The 16,653-nt window shown below is 54.8% G+C and overlaps 2 protein-coding genes across 3 annotated transcripts; one reads left to right on the top strand and one right to left on the bottom strand.

Annotated features, from left to right (window-relative positions):
- Nucleotides 1–1,001: 1,001 nt before the first annotated feature.
- Nucleotides 1,002–7,714, bottom strand: GET3 (guided entry of tail-anchored proteins factor 3, ATPase). Its single transcript, XM_059696514.1, has 7 exons — nt 7,526–7,714; nt 6,559–6,706; nt 3,078–3,226; nt 2,847–2,997; nt 2,028–2,135; nt 1,753–1,950; nt 1,002–1,342 (listed from the first exon to the last, which is right to left on the bottom strand). Exons 1-7 carry the CDS (start codon nt 7,684–7,686, stop codon nt 1,211–1,213), a joined length of 1,047 nt encoding a protein of 348 aa, XP_059552497.1. The 5' UTR covers nt 7,687–7,714; the 3' UTR covers nt 1,002–1,210.
- Nucleotides 7,715–9,767: 2,053 nt separating this feature from the next.
- TRIR (telomerase RNA component interacting RNase) lies at nt 9,768–13,097 on the top strand. 2 transcript variants are annotated; one of them, XM_059696518.1, is made up of 3 exons: nt 9,779–10,192; nt 12,266–12,343; nt 12,652–13,097. In XM_059696518.1, the coding sequence occupies exons 1-3, from the start codon at nt 9,854–9,856 to the stop codon at nt 12,757–12,759; spliced, it is 525 nt and encodes a 174-aa protein (XP_059552501.1). In that variant the 5' UTR covers nt 9,779–9,853; the 3' UTR covers nt 12,760–13,097. The 2 variants fall into 2 exon arrangements, with proteins under 2 accessions (XP_059552502.1, XP_059552501.1); XM_059696519.1 differs by lacking the exon at nt 12,652–13,097 and having other exon boundaries at nt 9,768–10,169; nt 12,266–12,342.
- The last annotated feature ends 3,556 nt before the right edge of the window (nt 13,098–16,653 follow it).

Below are 16,653 nucleotides of genomic sequence, written 5' to 3'. Positions count from 1 at the left end.
GGTTCAGCTGGGAGCCAGGGGTCTTTGCCACTGTTTACAAATGCCACCCCAACATGCCCACACCCGCTTGTGCACACCCAGTACAACCGAGTCCAGGACACGTTTGGGCTTGTGGCTGGGCTCCCCTTACATGCACGCACACCCTCACACACCCAGACCCTGGGTGTGCACAATTTGAACACTTCCTGACTCATGCGTGTCCTCAGGTACCTCTTGTCCATTTCCCCCACCCCCACCCAGCTCTGGCTTGGAACCTGCAAACGAGGTCCTGCCAGTGCTGGGTCCCCCAGGTGGGGACGAATGTGGCTGTCCAGGCAGTTGTAGAGAGAGGAGTGAAGGGGATAAGGGGGCCCCCTGGATGCCTTCCAGGGCCAGGTGAAGTTGTCCCATGGCTCTGTGAATGGCCACACTTGCCTCCATTTTAGAGATGAAGCTCAAACTATAGGAAAACACGAGGCCACTCAGTGAGATGGCTCTACAGTTAGGACTTCAGGGATACCTTTGGCCCGAGTCCTCTACCATCATGTCACCTAATCTGTTCCTGGTTGTAACTGTGCTGGGTGGAGCGAATTCCATCCCACGGGGGCAGGAATTGGGGGGTGGAGACTGTTAATCCCTAGTCTGGCCAGCCCAGCCTCTGCCCAGGGTGCCCACTAATTTCCAAACCAAACAGCAGGTACTGGGCCGCTGCCTGCCTAATCCGCTCCCCGCCCGCCTGAGGTACACCAATGGGCCTCCTGGTTCCCACACCCTTTGAGCCTCAAAGGAAGGGGGTATATGCCAATTCAGGCGTTATGGCAGGGACACCCCTACCCATACAGAGCTAGAAAAAGCACCCCCTTACTGAAGACACCCACCTTCCAAAATTGCCATAACAAACACGCATCTTTGTTAGTCTGTTGTGACTGCATCCCTCTAGCTGTGACACTGTTGTGCAGAGTACAACCTGGGCAACTGTTCATGGAGGCGCTGACTCTAAAATCCTTGTATCAATACCCACAGTAGTTTAAGATCATTTTATTGAGAAGCGAGAGGCGGGGAGAGGTGAGGGGTAGCTACAGCCACCCCAGCCCCACCAGGGGGAACAGACCCCCTCCCCGCCTCCCACCTCAAGTGGCTCCCCCTGTACTCTGGGGGGACCTTGTGCAAACTCTGCCCCAGTGGGGTGGAGAGTGGGTGGAAATGGTAGCGGCTGGGGCTGGCAGCAGTGCTACTGGGTGCTGGGCGGCTTGTAGGGCTCCAGGAGGAGGGCAGAGAAGGTGTTGACCTTGTCCGCCCCCCGCACCTCATGGGGAAGCAGAGGCAGCTTCACAATGTGGAAGTCTTCATACAGGTCCTCCATCTGTGGTCGGGGCAGGGGGCAGAGGACATTGGTCAGGGGCCTGGCTGCAGGCAGGGACAGAATGTGGGTAGATCAAAGGGGTTGAGATGGGGGCCTCCCAGGGTCAGTCTTCATAGGGTCACAGGCGGGAGTGGTGCCAGTGGGGTCAGAGTTTCCAGGGCTGGACCTCTGGCTCCCCAGGGTCAGAGGTATCCAGGCCAGGCCAGCCAGATTCCTTCATGGCCAGAATTAGGGGGAAGGGACTGAAGTAGGGGTGAAGAGCAGGAGGCTGGGGCAGAGGTCAGAGGGAAGATGGAGCAAAGACTCAGAGTGCAGAGTAAATGGCTGGGGGTGCCATGGTTAGGATGGGCCGGGTCCCCACTGCCAAGACCAGAGGTTTGAGGGCTGGGTGGATGGCTGGGCATGCACACCTGGTCCAGGTACTTGGCCTGGATCTTATGGCGGGCCTCACACATCTTGCAGGGCTTCTCAGGGTCTGGGAAGACGAGTTGGTTGACAATGATGTTGTGTGTGTCGATCTTGCATTTGGCCAGCTCTTGGATCAGCCGCTCTGTCTCGTACAGAGACAGGAACTCGGCGATGCACACACAGATGAAAGTCGTCTGCTCCTGCAGGATGTGAGAGGACAGTGAGGGCCAGGTGCCGGTCCCGGAGCCTCTCACTGTCTATGTGCACCATGACTCACAGGATCCTTGAACTGCTCGCTGACAGAGCGGATGACAGGCAGCGTCTCTTCCAGCTTGGAGGCCAGCTGGTCTGCGTTCATATCCCCTAGGCCCAGCATGTTGCACATCTGGGGGGAGGACATGGGAGGGCTTGAGGCTTACCTGAGGCCATTATACCTCCTAGGTGGAGGGCCTGCTAACCACCTCCCAGTGGTTAAAAGCCTGGGCCCTTGAACAGACCACAGGGGGCAAATCCCAGCTCCGCTTCTTTTGGGGGACTATAGCCAGGTGGCTTGACAGGAATGCTGAGTTTCCCCATGTGTAGACCTTACCTCCAAGGGCTGGTATGCTAGATGAACTGAAACATGTCATGTGCTCAGAACAACGCCTGGCACAAAGTAAGCGCTCCACAAATGTGACTGATCTGGGACACAGGTACCCAAAGGGGGATCACACACACCACCTTGGAGGTGGGATGTGCGTAGAAGTGCGGCTGTCATGTTATCATGCTAACAACAGGGACACTCGCATGCTCTCCATTTGACAGACAAGGAAGGTGAGGCCCAGAGAGATGAAGTGACTTGCCTTAGGTCACATTACAATGCAAAACATTTGAACCTGGGCTGTCTGGCTCTGGAATATGTGCTTTCAAGCTGTCTGGGGCACTCAGCAGGTAGGGGCAGGGACACCAAGTCCCCCATAATGAAGATCCCCTCCCCCCCATTGGGAATCGTGGATCCAGAGTTGTGTGAGAGAAAGGCTTTTGTCACTGCACATCTGGGGGCCTGGGGACTGGCTCCCACTCAGGGGACACCTGGATGCCCTGGGGCCCTGCCTGCCTGTGAGATGAAGGGGCTGATCTGGTTCTTGATCTGCATGAGGCGGCCTAGGCCCCGCTCCACGATGGTGGGGAAGTTGAGCAGCCTCAGCGTGTGGCCCGTGGGCGCCGTGTCAAACACCACCACTGAGAAGTTCATGCCCTTCACCAGCCTGTGGGGAGATGAAGGTCAGGCCCACTCTGCTCCCTCTTCCACCCCAGTCCCAGGCCGCGCTAGCCTGCCGGGCCTGACCTCATGACCTCTGCATAGCTCATGGCCTCGTCAATGCCTGGGAAGGCGCTCATGGCCTCCTGCATCATCTTCTTGCCCATGCTCAACATGTTGTCCTCCTCGAAGAACTCGTCAGGCAGCTCTGCCACGCCAAGGCTGGGGTCAATCTCCTGGGGGGGGGAACACAAGGGATCGAGACTCAGGCTGCTTCTGCTACTCCCAGGGCCTTCTCACCTGGGGGGCACCAGGGCCAGGGGAGCCCGAAGAGGGCCCCATCAGGGAAGAGCTGGGGAGGCCCCCAAGGTGCCATGGCCCTCCCTCTGGCATTAAGGTCTTCCGACTGCTCAAAGGGTCAAACAATTTTAAAAACAGATGGAAAATTGCAAATTTTTGTGATCAGTGTCCACAGAGGGAAGCCAAAGACCCCTGCAGGGTTTGCACTGGCTGTTCCCCCACCCGGCCCCTGACTGCTTCCAGATTATTCTCTAATGTGAGTCTTCCCTCACCATCTCATCTAACAGGGCAGACACAGTCCTCACTGTCCCACCTGCCTTTCTCCTTAACATCCAGCCTCCCTTCACATGACACACTCATCACATTTCCCATCTGTCTCCCCACCCAGAATGTCAGCCCCCTGAGAACACCCGAAACTGTCTGCACACAGGAAGTCCTCAACATAGATGTGGAATCCACAAAGATATGACCATCCTTGGGGACTCTGGCCAGTCCTGACTTGATGCCTCCTTCTCTATCCTCCTATGTCACCTCTCCTTGGTGACTGCACAGGTCCTGCAATGAAGTCCCCCTCACTGGCCTCAGAGGTCCACTTCCCTGCATAGAGCTTGTGTATCCATTGCCCGACCCATCACACCCAGTCACACCCTTGATGGGTTATTCCTAGTCACCGGGTCACCTCTGAGCTCACATACCCCATTCTCTGACCTGGGCCTCCTTGCCTCCTGCTTCAGTTATTACTATTTTAAAATATATATATATATATATATATATATATATATATATATATATATTTTTTTTTTAAATATATTTTATTGATTTTTTACAGAGAAGAAGGGAAAGGGATAGAGAGCCAGAAACATCGATGAGAGAGATCGATCAGCTGCCTCCTGCACGACCCCAGTAGGGATGTGCCCGCAACCAAGTTACATGCCCTTGACCGGAATCAAACCTGGGACCCCCTGAGTCCGCAGGCCGACGCTCTATCCACTGAGCCAAACCGGTTCGACTTAAAATATATTATTTATTTCAGAGAGGAAGGGAAAGGGAGAGAGAGATAGAAACATCAAAGATGAGAGAGAATCATTGATCAGCTGCCTCCTGCATGCCCCACACTGGGAATGGAGTCCACAAACCATGCATGTGCCCTGACCGGAAATCGAACTGTGACCTCCCAGTTCATAGGTCGATGCTCAACCACGGAACCACACTGGTCCGGCTGTTATTTTTTAAATATGTTTCTATTGATTTCAGAGAGGAAGGGAGAGGAAGAGAGAGAGAGAGAGAGACAGAAACATTAATGATGAGAGAATCATCTATTGGCTATCTCCTGCAAGCCCCCTACTAGGAATCAGGCCCGAAATCAGGCCCTGCCTGGGAATCAAACTGTGACCTCCTGGTTCATGGGTCAATGCTCCAGCACTGAGCCACGCCAGCTGGGCCTGCTGCAGTTATTTAAACCTCTTTGGGCCACCTCATTCCCCCTCCCCTGACCCCAGTTCACTGTCAGTGTCCCTCTTGGCCAGCACCCTTACCCAGCCCAGGCTCCAAAGGTTGCCTCTACAAACACGCCCCCTTCCCTCTGTGGTTGCCAAAATCCCCATCCTGGTTATTCCTGGGTCCCTGGTGTGGCTACACTGAGGTGAACACGAGGGGAGCGCACCTGACAAATAACTCCCACCTGCTCCCCATTCCCAATCACAAACACCAATGGCACCCAATAGCCAGGCCATCCACTCTGGTGAATGTTTATGTCCCATCTTATGCCTCCTCAACCCCCTTCCGTCCCAGTCACCCCGTGCTCTCTGCTGAGACTTGTGCCTCACCTGGGCCTGAGAGAGAAAGAAAAGCCACTGGCTGTCAACACCTTATCCCTTCCTCCCAGGAAACGCCCCTGGCCCTCCACCCTGCCTCCGCATCCCTGCCCTGGAGAGTCCATGTAAGAGGTCTGTGCGCTGTATGTAGCTCCCTCCCACCCGAGGACAGTCCTCTGTCAGCACCCTCACTCCTTCCTGCAGCACTACTTGTCCCTCCCTGGTAAAGTATTTGCACTGGCAAACAAACATGCTCCAGCGTCTCCTTTTTCAAAAAAGCCCTCCTCAACCCCCCTTCCGTCTCCCTCCAGTGGTGGCCCCATTTCTCAGCCCCCATCATGGCGATCACCGTCTCCATCTCCACAGCTCACCCATTCCAGACAGCCTTTTGCCCCCACTCACCAGTGGTCTCTAAAACGGATGCACCTGCTGGAGCAGACAACCTCTTTCTGCCTAAGTTCCTTTGTCCTCCTGGAGCTCAGAGGCTATAACCTCTGTCTCGCCTCCCACCTCCCCGATGGCTCCTTCTTAGCCTCCTTCACTTCTGGACCCTAATGCTGACATGCCCTCAGGTTGTCTCTGGGCTCTCTGTTCTCTCATATTCTCCTTTACTCACACAGCTTTCAATACCACCTTCGGGACAGCGACCCCAAAATCAGTATCAACTTCCTCCGAGCTCCAGGCTCACACAGCTAAGCCACTGTCCTGTGTCCCCACTTGGATGTCCAGTGGGCACCGTGGATCCACTGTGGTCAAAATAGAATTCTTGACTTGTCCCTTCTAAACCTGCTTCTCTGCTCGTCTTCCTCATCCCAGCTGCTCAGGGGCCAACCAAGAGATGTATTTAGCCCTAGACGGTTTGGCTCAGTGGATAGAGTGTTGGCCTGTGGACTGAAGGGTGCCAGGTTCGTTTCCGGTCAAAGGCACGCACCTCAGTTGCGGGCTTGATCCTCAGCCCCAATCAGGGAGTGTGTGGGAGGCAACCAATAGATGTGAGAGAGACACACTGATGTTTCTCTCTCTGTCTCTCCCCCTTCCTCCCACCCTCTCTCTCTCTCTCTTTGTTTTTTAAATATATTTTATTGATTTTTTACAGAGAGGAAGGAAGAGGGATAGAGAGTTAGAAACATCGATGAGAGAGAAACATCGATCAGCTGCGTCCTGCACACCCCCCACTGGGGATGTGCCCACAACCCAAGCACATGTCCCTGACCGGAATTGAACCTGGGACCCTTGAGTCCGCAGGCTGACGCTCTATCCACTGAGCCAAACCCGTCAGGGCTCTGGCTTCCTTTTTGCTCCACAAGCATTCCTCAGTTGTTTCCTTGTGGGTACGCTGAAGAAGGGGCGAGACTGGAATGACAAAGGATGTAGATGGGCCGATGGTAGATGTGCACAGGAAAGACCTGAATGAGCCGTGGCCAGACTGGGGAGCTGAGCCTTGCTCTACTCACCATGGCAAAGAGGTTGTCATAGCCTTTGACCTTGGTGGGCACCTTGGAGAACTTCTGGTCAAACGCATCGGAGATGTTGTGGGCCGGGTCCGTAGAAATGATAAGAACACTCTCCCGCCCCTTGGATAGCTGGACTGCTAGGCTGCAGCTGGGCAAGGAAAAGGTCAAAAGGTAGGGAGCACGGGGTCAGGGCCTGCTCCCCGTCTGCATGGGGAGATGTGAGGCTCAGAGGCCGGGGCCCTGAGAACAGGGGTGATTGTGGGATCAGTCCCCAGTCTCTGTGCAGGGCCCTTCTCAGACCTTTGCTAAGACCACTCCAGCTGGCGAGTGGCCGGGTTCAGTCTGGCATGATGCCTGCTTCTTGTTTGCGGGCACAGCATGGCATGGTCCAGCTGTCCAGCCAGCACAACTACGGGGTCCCTTGCGCCCCCTCAACGCTAAGCTAAGGGGTCCCTGGAACCTCCTACTGCTCTCGGGATGGTTCAGTCCCATTTGTTCAGGGTAATTTGCCCCAGGAACCCCTCCCTCTCCTACCGGTTGAATGGAAGTCTGATCACCTACCCTCTCTCGCTCCGTCCCCCACCCCCCACCCCCACGTGGGCACAGAATAGCAGGTTTCACCAGACGAGGATCGTTTGTTCCGGTGCCCCGGCCCCGACTCTGAGCTCCCTCCGGTGTGGCCCCGCAGACGGGGACCCCTAAGGGCTCTCCCGGCCGCCGTGCGCTGGGTTCAGCGTGATTCGGCCCTTGAGCCCTAACGGAAATGGTCCAACTCAGAGGGTGCCGGGCCTGAATCCGGGAGGCCCCGTCCACGCGCTCCAGGTAGCTTCTGGAGAGCACACCCCGGGACCCCCGGCGCCCCTCCCTCCCGTGCCCGGCTCGGCGTGGAGAAGCCGGTCCCGGGCCGCCCCCTTCGCCTAGTGGTCCAGCCCACCGGTCTCCCCGGCTCCCGCCGCGGCCTCCTTACCTGCACGTGGTCTTGCCAACGCCACCTTTGCCCCCGACGAAGATCCACTTAAGGCTGCGCTGCTCGATGATGTTGCCAAGCGTGGGTTCCAGCGGTTCCACATCGGGCGCATCCTCGAACTCCTCCGCTTCAACCCCCCACCCGGCCACCCCCGCCGCCATCTTGGAACCGGCTCACGTGACCACGCGGAGCGCACCACGGCAGGCACCTGCGGGGGGAGTTCTCGGTCACATCTCCAGCGGGACCAGCAGCCCGAGGGACGTTCCCCACCCCCTGGCTTTTAGGCGCCATAGAAGAGGCTATAGTTCCAATGTTCTCCATTCCCGAGGTTTACCTTGTTGATCTCTCGATTATGTTTTCTCACAGACGCCCCCCGATTAATTAACATATTGGTACGTTCCAAAATACTCCCCTTCACTGATTGGACCCCAAGTCTTGCAGCACTCTTTTCATTGGCTACTTTTTTTTTTATTATTTTCTCCAATCACTCGCCTGTGCCGGTAGTCTCCCACCTCTCCTTAGCAACCCGCCAAGCACCCGGTGCATACCCTTTCCCTGAAGTTGGATCCCAGACACGCCCCGGCCGGACGCTATGGGCTCAACCTCAGGTCGATCATTTCCCCCCCAGTTCTCTAACTGGGTCCCCAAGTCGTCTCATGTCCGTCTCCTTTGTGAGCCACCCGGGCTCCTCACGCAAACCAATCAGACAGATTGATTAGTTGACCGAAGACGTCTCCTGAGGCGGCGAACGGCCTAGCCCTAGAGGGAGACCGCCTCCAATTGTGTGCAAGGCCCACAGACCCTTGTCCAGTGCTCCCAGAGCCCCCATGCTGGGAAGATCAGGGCAGGGATCACACTTGCAACCGCGCTCCTTGTGTTTCCTGTTCCCGAAAACCTTCTTGCAGTTTGCTCCCCATAGAAGGGGAGACTCCAGGTTAGCGAATTCCCCCTGTTGGACCTCAGCAATGGACAGGAATACAAGCTGGGTACCAGGCCCTTGGCGGACACTTTTGTGTGTGTATGTGTTTATTTTTAAGCTATTTTATTGCTCTGGCCGGTGTGGTTCAGTTGGTTGAGACTCCTTCCATGTACCAAAAGGTCGCCAGTTCCATTCCCAGTCAGGGCACATGCCCAGGTAAAAGGCTCTATCCCTGGTTGGGGGTGGTGGTGGCTGGAGGCAGCTGATCATATCGATGTTTACTCTCTTTCTCCCTTTCTCTCTAAAATCAAATTTAAAACATTAAAAAATATTTTTATTGGTTTTGAGAGAGAGGAAGGGAGAGGGAGAAACATCGATGGGCTGCCTCCTGCACGCCCCCTACCGGAGCTGCAGCGCGCAATCCGGGCGTGTGTCCTGACGCTAATGGAACCAACCACCTTTCCTGGCACCGGACGACGCTCAACCAACTCAGCCACGCTGGCCAGGGCTTGGCGGACACTCTTGCTAATAAGCGGGGGGACTCCGGTTTAGAAAGCCCAAATAATACCCTGGTTCTGAGATGGGACCCCCAGCTCCACGGAGCTCCATCCCAGGGACATGTCATCAACCCAGAACAACCTCATCCAGGCTAGAGACGCTCTCTAGACTCAGTTAGGGACCCATGTTCCAAGGCAGCGGTTCTCAACCTATGGGTCGCCACCCCTTTGGGGGGGTCGAACGACCCTTTCACAGGGGTCGCCTAAGACCATCGGAAAACACATACATAATTCCATACTGTTTTTGTGATTAACCGCTATGCTTTCATTCTGTTCAATTTGTAACCATGAAAATACATCCTGCATATCAGATATTTCCATGACGATTCATAACAGTAGCAACATTACAGTTATGAAGTAGCCACGAAAATAATTTTATGGTTGGGGGTCACCACAACACGAGGAACTGTATTAAAGGGTCGCGGCATTAGGAAGGTTGAGAACCACTGTTCCAAGGTGTCAGTTGAGCACACGGCCTCAAAAGGGATCCCTCTCCCCACCGAGATTATCTCCGGTGCCAAGAAGGAGGTCCTAGCCACAGAAAGCTATGCCCCCCCAACCCCCCACCCCACTTTCCCCCACCCCCGTCTCAAGCGGAAACCTCACTCCTGAGAGCCCGCTACACCACGTCTCCGTGATGCCCGCCCAAGCCTAGCTGAACGGAAAAGCCCGCGGATCCGCCGGCCGGTTTTTACCCTCCTTCGCTCCGCCCTCAGGTTCCGCCTCCACTGCGACGCCTTGAGGTGCAGACGGCTCTTCCCGGCATGCATTGCCCGGGACCCGACTAGTCGGGCGCCAAGCGCGGGCCGGAGCGGCCTTCCCGGAGTCCTTTGCGCCGCACCTGGTGACAAAATGGCTGCCCGAGGGAGACGGGCGGAGCCTCCGGGCCGGGAGGCGCCGGGCCCCGCGGTGGGCAGCGGCGGCGGGAGCCGATGGGCTGAGTCGGGGCCGGGGACATCGCCCGAGAGCGGGGACGAGGAGATGTCGAGCCCGGTGTCGGGCGGCGTGAACTTGTTCGCCAACGACGGCAGCTTCCTCGAACTGTTCAAGCGGAAGATGGAGGAGGAGCAGCGGCAGCGGCAGGAGGAGCCGCCTCCGGGCCCGCCGCGACCCGACCAGCCAGCGACCGCCGCCGCCGGGGGTCCCGGGGATCCGAAGAGGAAGGGCGGCCCGGGCCCCACGCTCAGCTTCGTAAGGAGCCGCGGGGGTGGGGGAGGGCGCCAGGGCCTCCCTTGGCAGCGGGAATCGGGCCCGAGAAAGGGAATCGGGAGCCAGGGCCGCCCTCCGGCCCGAGGAGGGCTACATCCAGGTCTCTCCGAAGATGCGGAACCTGGGTTCCCCACGAGAGAGGTTTGGGGGCGAGGGGAGGCTTTCCCGTAGACTGCCCGTGAGGACCGGGAGCCGGGAATGGGGAAACCAGGATGCCTGTTTGGTGCCATAACTGGATGCTGGGACCGTCTCCCCCTTCTCGGAGGGGAGCGAATGCAAGTCTGGAGTCTCAGATGTGTGGGTTAGACACTCGGACCGCCCGCTGTGTGGCCTTAGGAGATTTGCTTAGCTTCCCTGAGCCTCATCGCCCAGTGTCCGTTTGTTGAGTCCCTTACCTGGTGCTGGGCATTGTGCTAGGCGTTGGCTGTGCCCGGGTGAACCAGGCGGGCACGATCGCTGCTTTCCTGGAGCGTCTGTGATGGCCTGCCTTTATTTTTTGTATTTGGAAAAACGGACATCTCCTCTTCTGATGTGATGAGAATTCAGTGAGGCCATCCTGGAAAAGGATCACGAGGCTTGTCTGATAGAAAGGGCTAGACCAGTTGTCCTCGTTTTACTTTTTTAAATTAAATAAAAAACCAGATTTTTTTTTTTAAATTAGGAAAGGGAAGAGAGAGAGATAGAGAGAGACAGTCGAACAGTGATTTGTTGTTCCACTTATTGATGCATCCATTGGTTGGTTCTTGTACGTGCCCTGACCCAAGATCAAACCCGAAACCTTGGCGTGTTGGGTCCATGCTCTGACTAACGAGTGACCCAGCCGCGGTCAGTCCTTCTCAATTGGAGATGCTCTTCCTATTTAGGGAAGCCTGGAGACATTTTCGGTGTCAGAACTGGGGCAGAGGGTGCTGCTGACATCTGCGGGGAGACCAGGACAGGGATGTTGCTCAACATTGTTCAAATGCACAGGGCAGCCCTCCTCGAACCCCCACTCCAAATTCCCCAGCAAGGAGTGATCCAGCTCCACAAGTCGTTAGTGCGAGATTGAGAGACTTTGGTTTAAATAAATGGCATCTATATTGATTTTCCATTCTGAGCTTGCTTTGTCTCAGGTGTTGAGATCAAGGCCCTGTGGTGTGGGGAAAAAAATACCAAAATTTGAGAGAATAACAGACTGGGGGTCAGGTTTCTTCATCCACCAAAAATGGGTGTGAGACTACTAGTCCCAGCTCTGCAGGTCCCTGAATGCCTGGTTGATGGGTGGAGAGATAGGATGATGCCTTTCAGGCTCGTTGCTGCCTGTGGGGCACGGGAAGCCTCAGTCAGTGGGAGCAGATGGAGGACCAGGACAAGAGTCCGGAGGGAGGCTTCTGTTTGAGGAAGGGAAATGCCAGGAGCTGAGTGGGAGTAGTAGTCCCTGCCTTTTCATCTATTCACTGAGGGGCTGTTTCGGGAGCACCCTCCAAGAGGCCAGGCCAGATTAGGTTCAGGGACACTGTGGCTTGGTGGTTAAGGATGCTGCTCGGTGGCTTGGACCCACTCGACCCTAATTCAGTCCCATTGTTTGCTGCCAACATGACCGAGGGTACAGGCCTCTCCTTCTCAAAAATGTTTCCTCATGTATAAAATCGGTATGGTTGTAACTATGAAAGTGAAAGGAGGTGATACATGCAAAGCACTGGGCACAGGGCTTGGCATACAGTAAGTGCTTAATAAAAGGAGCTGTTGTTGCCCGCGTGGTCACTGCTAGGGGAGGGTGAGGCTTCAGCATGGAGAGTGAGGACGGAGCCTGTCCCCACTGGTGTGGGGGTTCTTCTCGCTCCCTGGGAGGGCATCATGGGGGCCCAAGACTGCCTGGGTATCATGGGCCCAGGGCAGGCGCTAAGAGTCGCGTGTGCTCCTCTCTGATTGCTGCGCAGGTTGGCCGGCTGGCGGAGCTGGGCGCGGCGTCAGGACGGGCCACCGGGCCGGGCTAGGAAGGTGTAGTGGGCCTCAGCGCCGCCAAGGGCGGGCCCGACTCCTGTAACCGTTGCAGTCTTCTGTCCCTTCACCCAGGTGGGCAAGCGCAGAGGCGGAAACAAACTAGCCCTCAAGACGGGAATAGTAGCCAAGAAGCAGAAGACGGAGGATGAGGTGAGCAGGCCAGGTTTGGGGGCTACCCGTGCGGCCTTTCCTTAACAGCCTCAGCACCTGGCTAATCAGCCCTGCCCCTCCCTGTCTAGCATCTGGACCTTGGATGTGGGGGTACTGGGTGAGGGAGGAGGGCTTTCAACAAGGTCCCCAGATAACTTGACTCTGAATATCTTTACCTCAAATCCAGGACCTCTGGGTGGTGGTACTGGGGGTGGGTCAGCTGTCTCAGGACAGTTCTGACCCCAGTTCCTAGCCTCCCTGGTATCCCCTTCCCAACCTCCTGTGTGCCCCTGCCCCCCTCCCCACAGGTATTAACAAGTAAAGGTGATGCATGGGCCAAGTACATGGCAGAAGTGAAAAAGTACAAAGCCCACCAGTGCGGTGATGATGATAAAACTCGGCCCCTGGTGAAATGACCCCCTTCCCCCGTCTGCCCACGGCCTGGGACTCTCTGCGATGTACATAACTATTTAATGCGGCAGCGGCAGCGGCGGCGCGGCGGCAGCCCTTCCCCCCAAGGACTTAAACACAGAAGGAAACCAAGATGCTTCCCGCAGCCGCGGACGATCCTCCAGGACTCTTTTTTACCTTGAGCACTTGCCTCCTGAGACTTCATAGAACAGTGGTTTACTGTCCCCTCTCTTCCCTCCTCCTTGCTCTCTCGGGCTCTTTCTGTCTTCCTTTTCTCGCCCTCCCCTTCCTCCTTCCCTTAGCCATCACTTCTGGGAAGTAAAGAACTTGACTTAGTGCCGGAGCTGTGTGCTTGGTTTGCCTTCTTTGCTCCTTCCAACCTAAAGCCTCCCCTGCTACAGTTTCCAAAGTCTGGATCTGGCCTGGTGAGGGGGGTTTCGGGGTCTGGGGAGGATGGGGGTACGGCCCCGTCAGTAGGCCTGGACTCTTCCTTAGGACCCTTTTCCCCCCACCCCTGACTGTACCCCCCACTGTTGCTCCTGGTGTTCAGGTTCTCTTCACAGTCCCATTTGGCTGGGCCAAAGCTGTTATTCAACAGACATTGAGAACCTATTCTGTGCCTGGGCTGGGGCCACAGCTATGGACAGAACTGATCATGCTTGCTCCCTGCCCTTGTGGAAGGAAACAAACAAAGGGGAAGCCATTTTGGGAGGTGCCTGTGAAGAAGTACAGGGTAGAGGCTTGGGAAGGGTGTCTATTTTCATTGACATACGATCAGGGACCTGAGCGAGGTGAGGAAATGAGTTCTAGGTGGAGGGAACAGCCAGTGTAAAGACAGGCCAGAGAGTGCCTGGCCCTTATGGGGAGCTTTGAGGAGGCCCATATGACAAGCCAGGTGAGTGAGAAGCGTGAGTGGATTACATATAGAGCCTTGTGTGTTAGGGTGGAAACTTGGGACTTTATTCTTGGTGAGAAGAAGCCTTTGGGGGTTTTGAGCTAAGGAGCAACACACTGTTTTATATCAACAGGAGAGGCTGGGGCTGACCCCGCCGGCTGTATATATGATCAGGAAAAGGAATACATAGAAGGAGCACATGGGCTTGTTTGTCCCATCTTGCAGGCATGACTATTAACATGTTAGGGGACAGGGTGTCCTAAAGGAAGTCTTATTTCCCTAGTGCCCCTCTAATGCCCTCCTGGCCCCTTCGTTAATCCTGGTGGAGCTGGAATGTTTTATGATGCCCTCACCTTCCAACCTCTTCTCAAACCTCATAGACCTGGGATCCCCGACGTGGCCCAAATGCTGAGCAGCCCAGCACTCCAGTCTATCCCATGGCCAGGTTCCTGTACCCCTTCCATCAGGGGAAGAGCAGGGCTTGGAGGATCATGGTGGTCACTGGGACCTGTGGAGGCAGAGGGTGGAAGGGCAGATAGCTGTGGTCCTTCCTGGGAGAGGGCAGCCTGTTGCCGGGTTCCAGCCTGTGGGAGTTGGGGTGGAGCACCAGAACAGACAAAACTCCCTGTCCTAGTGGAGCTAACATTCTAGTTGGGGAAAACAGACAAGAAACACATAGGACACATCAGATGGTTATACATTTGGGGTAGGGTATGAAAGGGGGACTGATATAAGAGTGGAAGAGATGGCGATTTTAAGTAGGTCATGGATGGCCTGCCTCTCTGAGAAGGTGGCATTTGTCCCAAGTTCTGAAGAAGGTGGGATTGGCAGTGAAGAGTCTTTGGAGTATTTCAGGTGGAAAGAACTGCAGGTACAAAAACCTCAAGCTGAAACCATCCCTGACTTGAGGAAGCAAGCAGACTTTGGAACAGGAGACATACCCTCTCTCATTTCCTGCTAATATACAATAAAGTCTGGTTTTTAAAATTTTGTTTATAATCCTCACCCAAGGATATTTTTCCATTGACTTTTAGAGAGTGGGAGTGGGAGAAACAAACATCTATGTGAGAGAGGGACATCAACTGATTGCTTCCTGCAGATACCTTATCAGGGCCTGGGCTGGGGAGGAGCCTGCAACTGAGGTACATTCCCTTGACCGAAATCGAACCCAGACCCTTCAGTGCACAGGCCAATGCTCTATCCCTTGGCTATAACCCCTGAGCCAAACCGGCTAGGGCTGGTTTATTTTTTTACATTGACCCAAAGTGTTGGGGTCCAACTCCAGCAGGTCCAGGGGCCCCGAAAGGTGTGGACTGAGTCGGTGAAGAAGAAATGACACGGAGACAGCGTTCAGTTGATCAGCAGCCTAGCGAGGATCTCCAGCCAAGTTCTGTCTTTTATTGTCTTGTTACATCTGTCAATTTCTATTCCAAAGGTTAGGGCGTTTCTTTTCTCCATTCCAGGGAGTAAAGATGATGTAGCTTAAGGGTGATTGTTCGTAGTTAAAGTGATTAACTACCCGCCTGGCATTTAGTTAAGGGGTTTTATTCCCTCCCTAACTTCAGGGAAAAATCCCTACCTGGGGAAACAACCTTTCTCTGGAGAGGTGACCTTGGTTAAAACACATAGCGCCAAGAAGGGGAGCAAACATATTAAAAACAGTATGCCATATACGCCAGGTCCCTTGAAACATGCTGTGCAGATGTTTCTTCCCCACAGTGACTGTGTCAAGCAGCAAGGATGGACTGGCTTCTGGCACCAAAGTGCTTTCCTTCCTACTTGGGGGAAGCTGAGCTGACCCAAGTGTGACTAGTGGGGGGAGGGGACATAGCCCATGGAGCCACTTCTACTTCCTACTCCCTGGAAGCCATCAGCAGTGGTTGGATCTTTAAAAAGAAACACGTGGGAGAAGTAGGTCGCCCCTGCAGCAGCTCAGCTTCTATTCTGAAGTGTCAAGCGGCAGGAGGAGCTGATGGAGTCCTGGCACCTCCCTTCATGGTGCTCACCAGCTCTGACCTGGGGAAAGTCTGAAGGGGGAGGAAAAGAAAATTTCAGGTTTTGGTGAGTCAAATGGTTTGGCTTCAAACAATTCTGATGTCTGTTAGCAGTTTGATCTTGGGTAAGTCACTTAGCCTTTCTGTGGCTCGGGTTCTTCATCTATAAAATAGGTGTAAAATGCAGAACCATCTCTAGAGTCAGGTTCTAATGTTCATATAGTCAATGGTAACCCTGACATTTTGAACAGCTGTCATTGCTTTCCAGGGTGAAGCAACTGGCTTGTGTTTGGTGGTCATGTTTGGGAAATACTGACCATTAAAGCTGGTTCAGTGTGATGAGATGCACAGGCAGAGAGGCTATTGTAAAGCGATAGGCATTTGTCTGCCATCTCAGATTCACAGTTGGGCATCAGCTCCTTGAGTGTCTTTTTGCCCTAGAGCTTCTAGATGAAGTAAGTTTGCCATGCACATGGCTGTTGTGAGAATTACATTTAGAAACTGCCTTACAGGCAGTAGTAGGTGCTTAAGAAATGGGGTGAGGACTCCCAATTAAGTACTCAAATCCACCAGCTGGGGAGAGGAAACTTACCAGTACTGTGGGCCATACAGGTAGCAGGGGCCACTTTATTCTGTCCCATCCCCACTCTCCCGAGGCTTGTGCAGAGTCGCTGGAAACTTTACGAGTTAAAAGGGAGGTGAACCCTAACAAATTCTTTCCTGCATCTCTAACTCGCTCCCCACCTGACCCTTATCTGGGGCAATCCCCAACCCTGAGCAAAAAATTCTCACCGTTCATACACTTTCCGGAAACCTATATACATAGTGCCAGCCCTTCAAGCTCACCCTTTCTTCTGTTTAACGCCCACCTCCAGGGCTCTACAAATCCCCAGGCTCTGAGTCTCAGCTAGAGCCATAGCCGCGGGTGCCAGGAGGGAATTGTAGTCCAGATAAGTGCGGGCGCGAGAGAAGGCCACTGCGCATGCGTAGGCAGCGGCTCCTCGCACGTG

This window comes from Myotis daubentonii, chromosome 5 (assembly GCF_963259705.1).
Source record: "Myotis daubentonii chromosome 5, mMyoDau2.1, whole genome shotgun sequence".
Lineage (NCBI taxonomy): Eukaryota > Metazoa > Chordata > Mammalia > Chiroptera > Vespertilionidae > Myotis > Myotis daubentonii.
The sequence above is the reverse complement of the archived record's forward strand: the minus strand, read 5'-3'. Positions and strand labels throughout refer to the sequence as shown.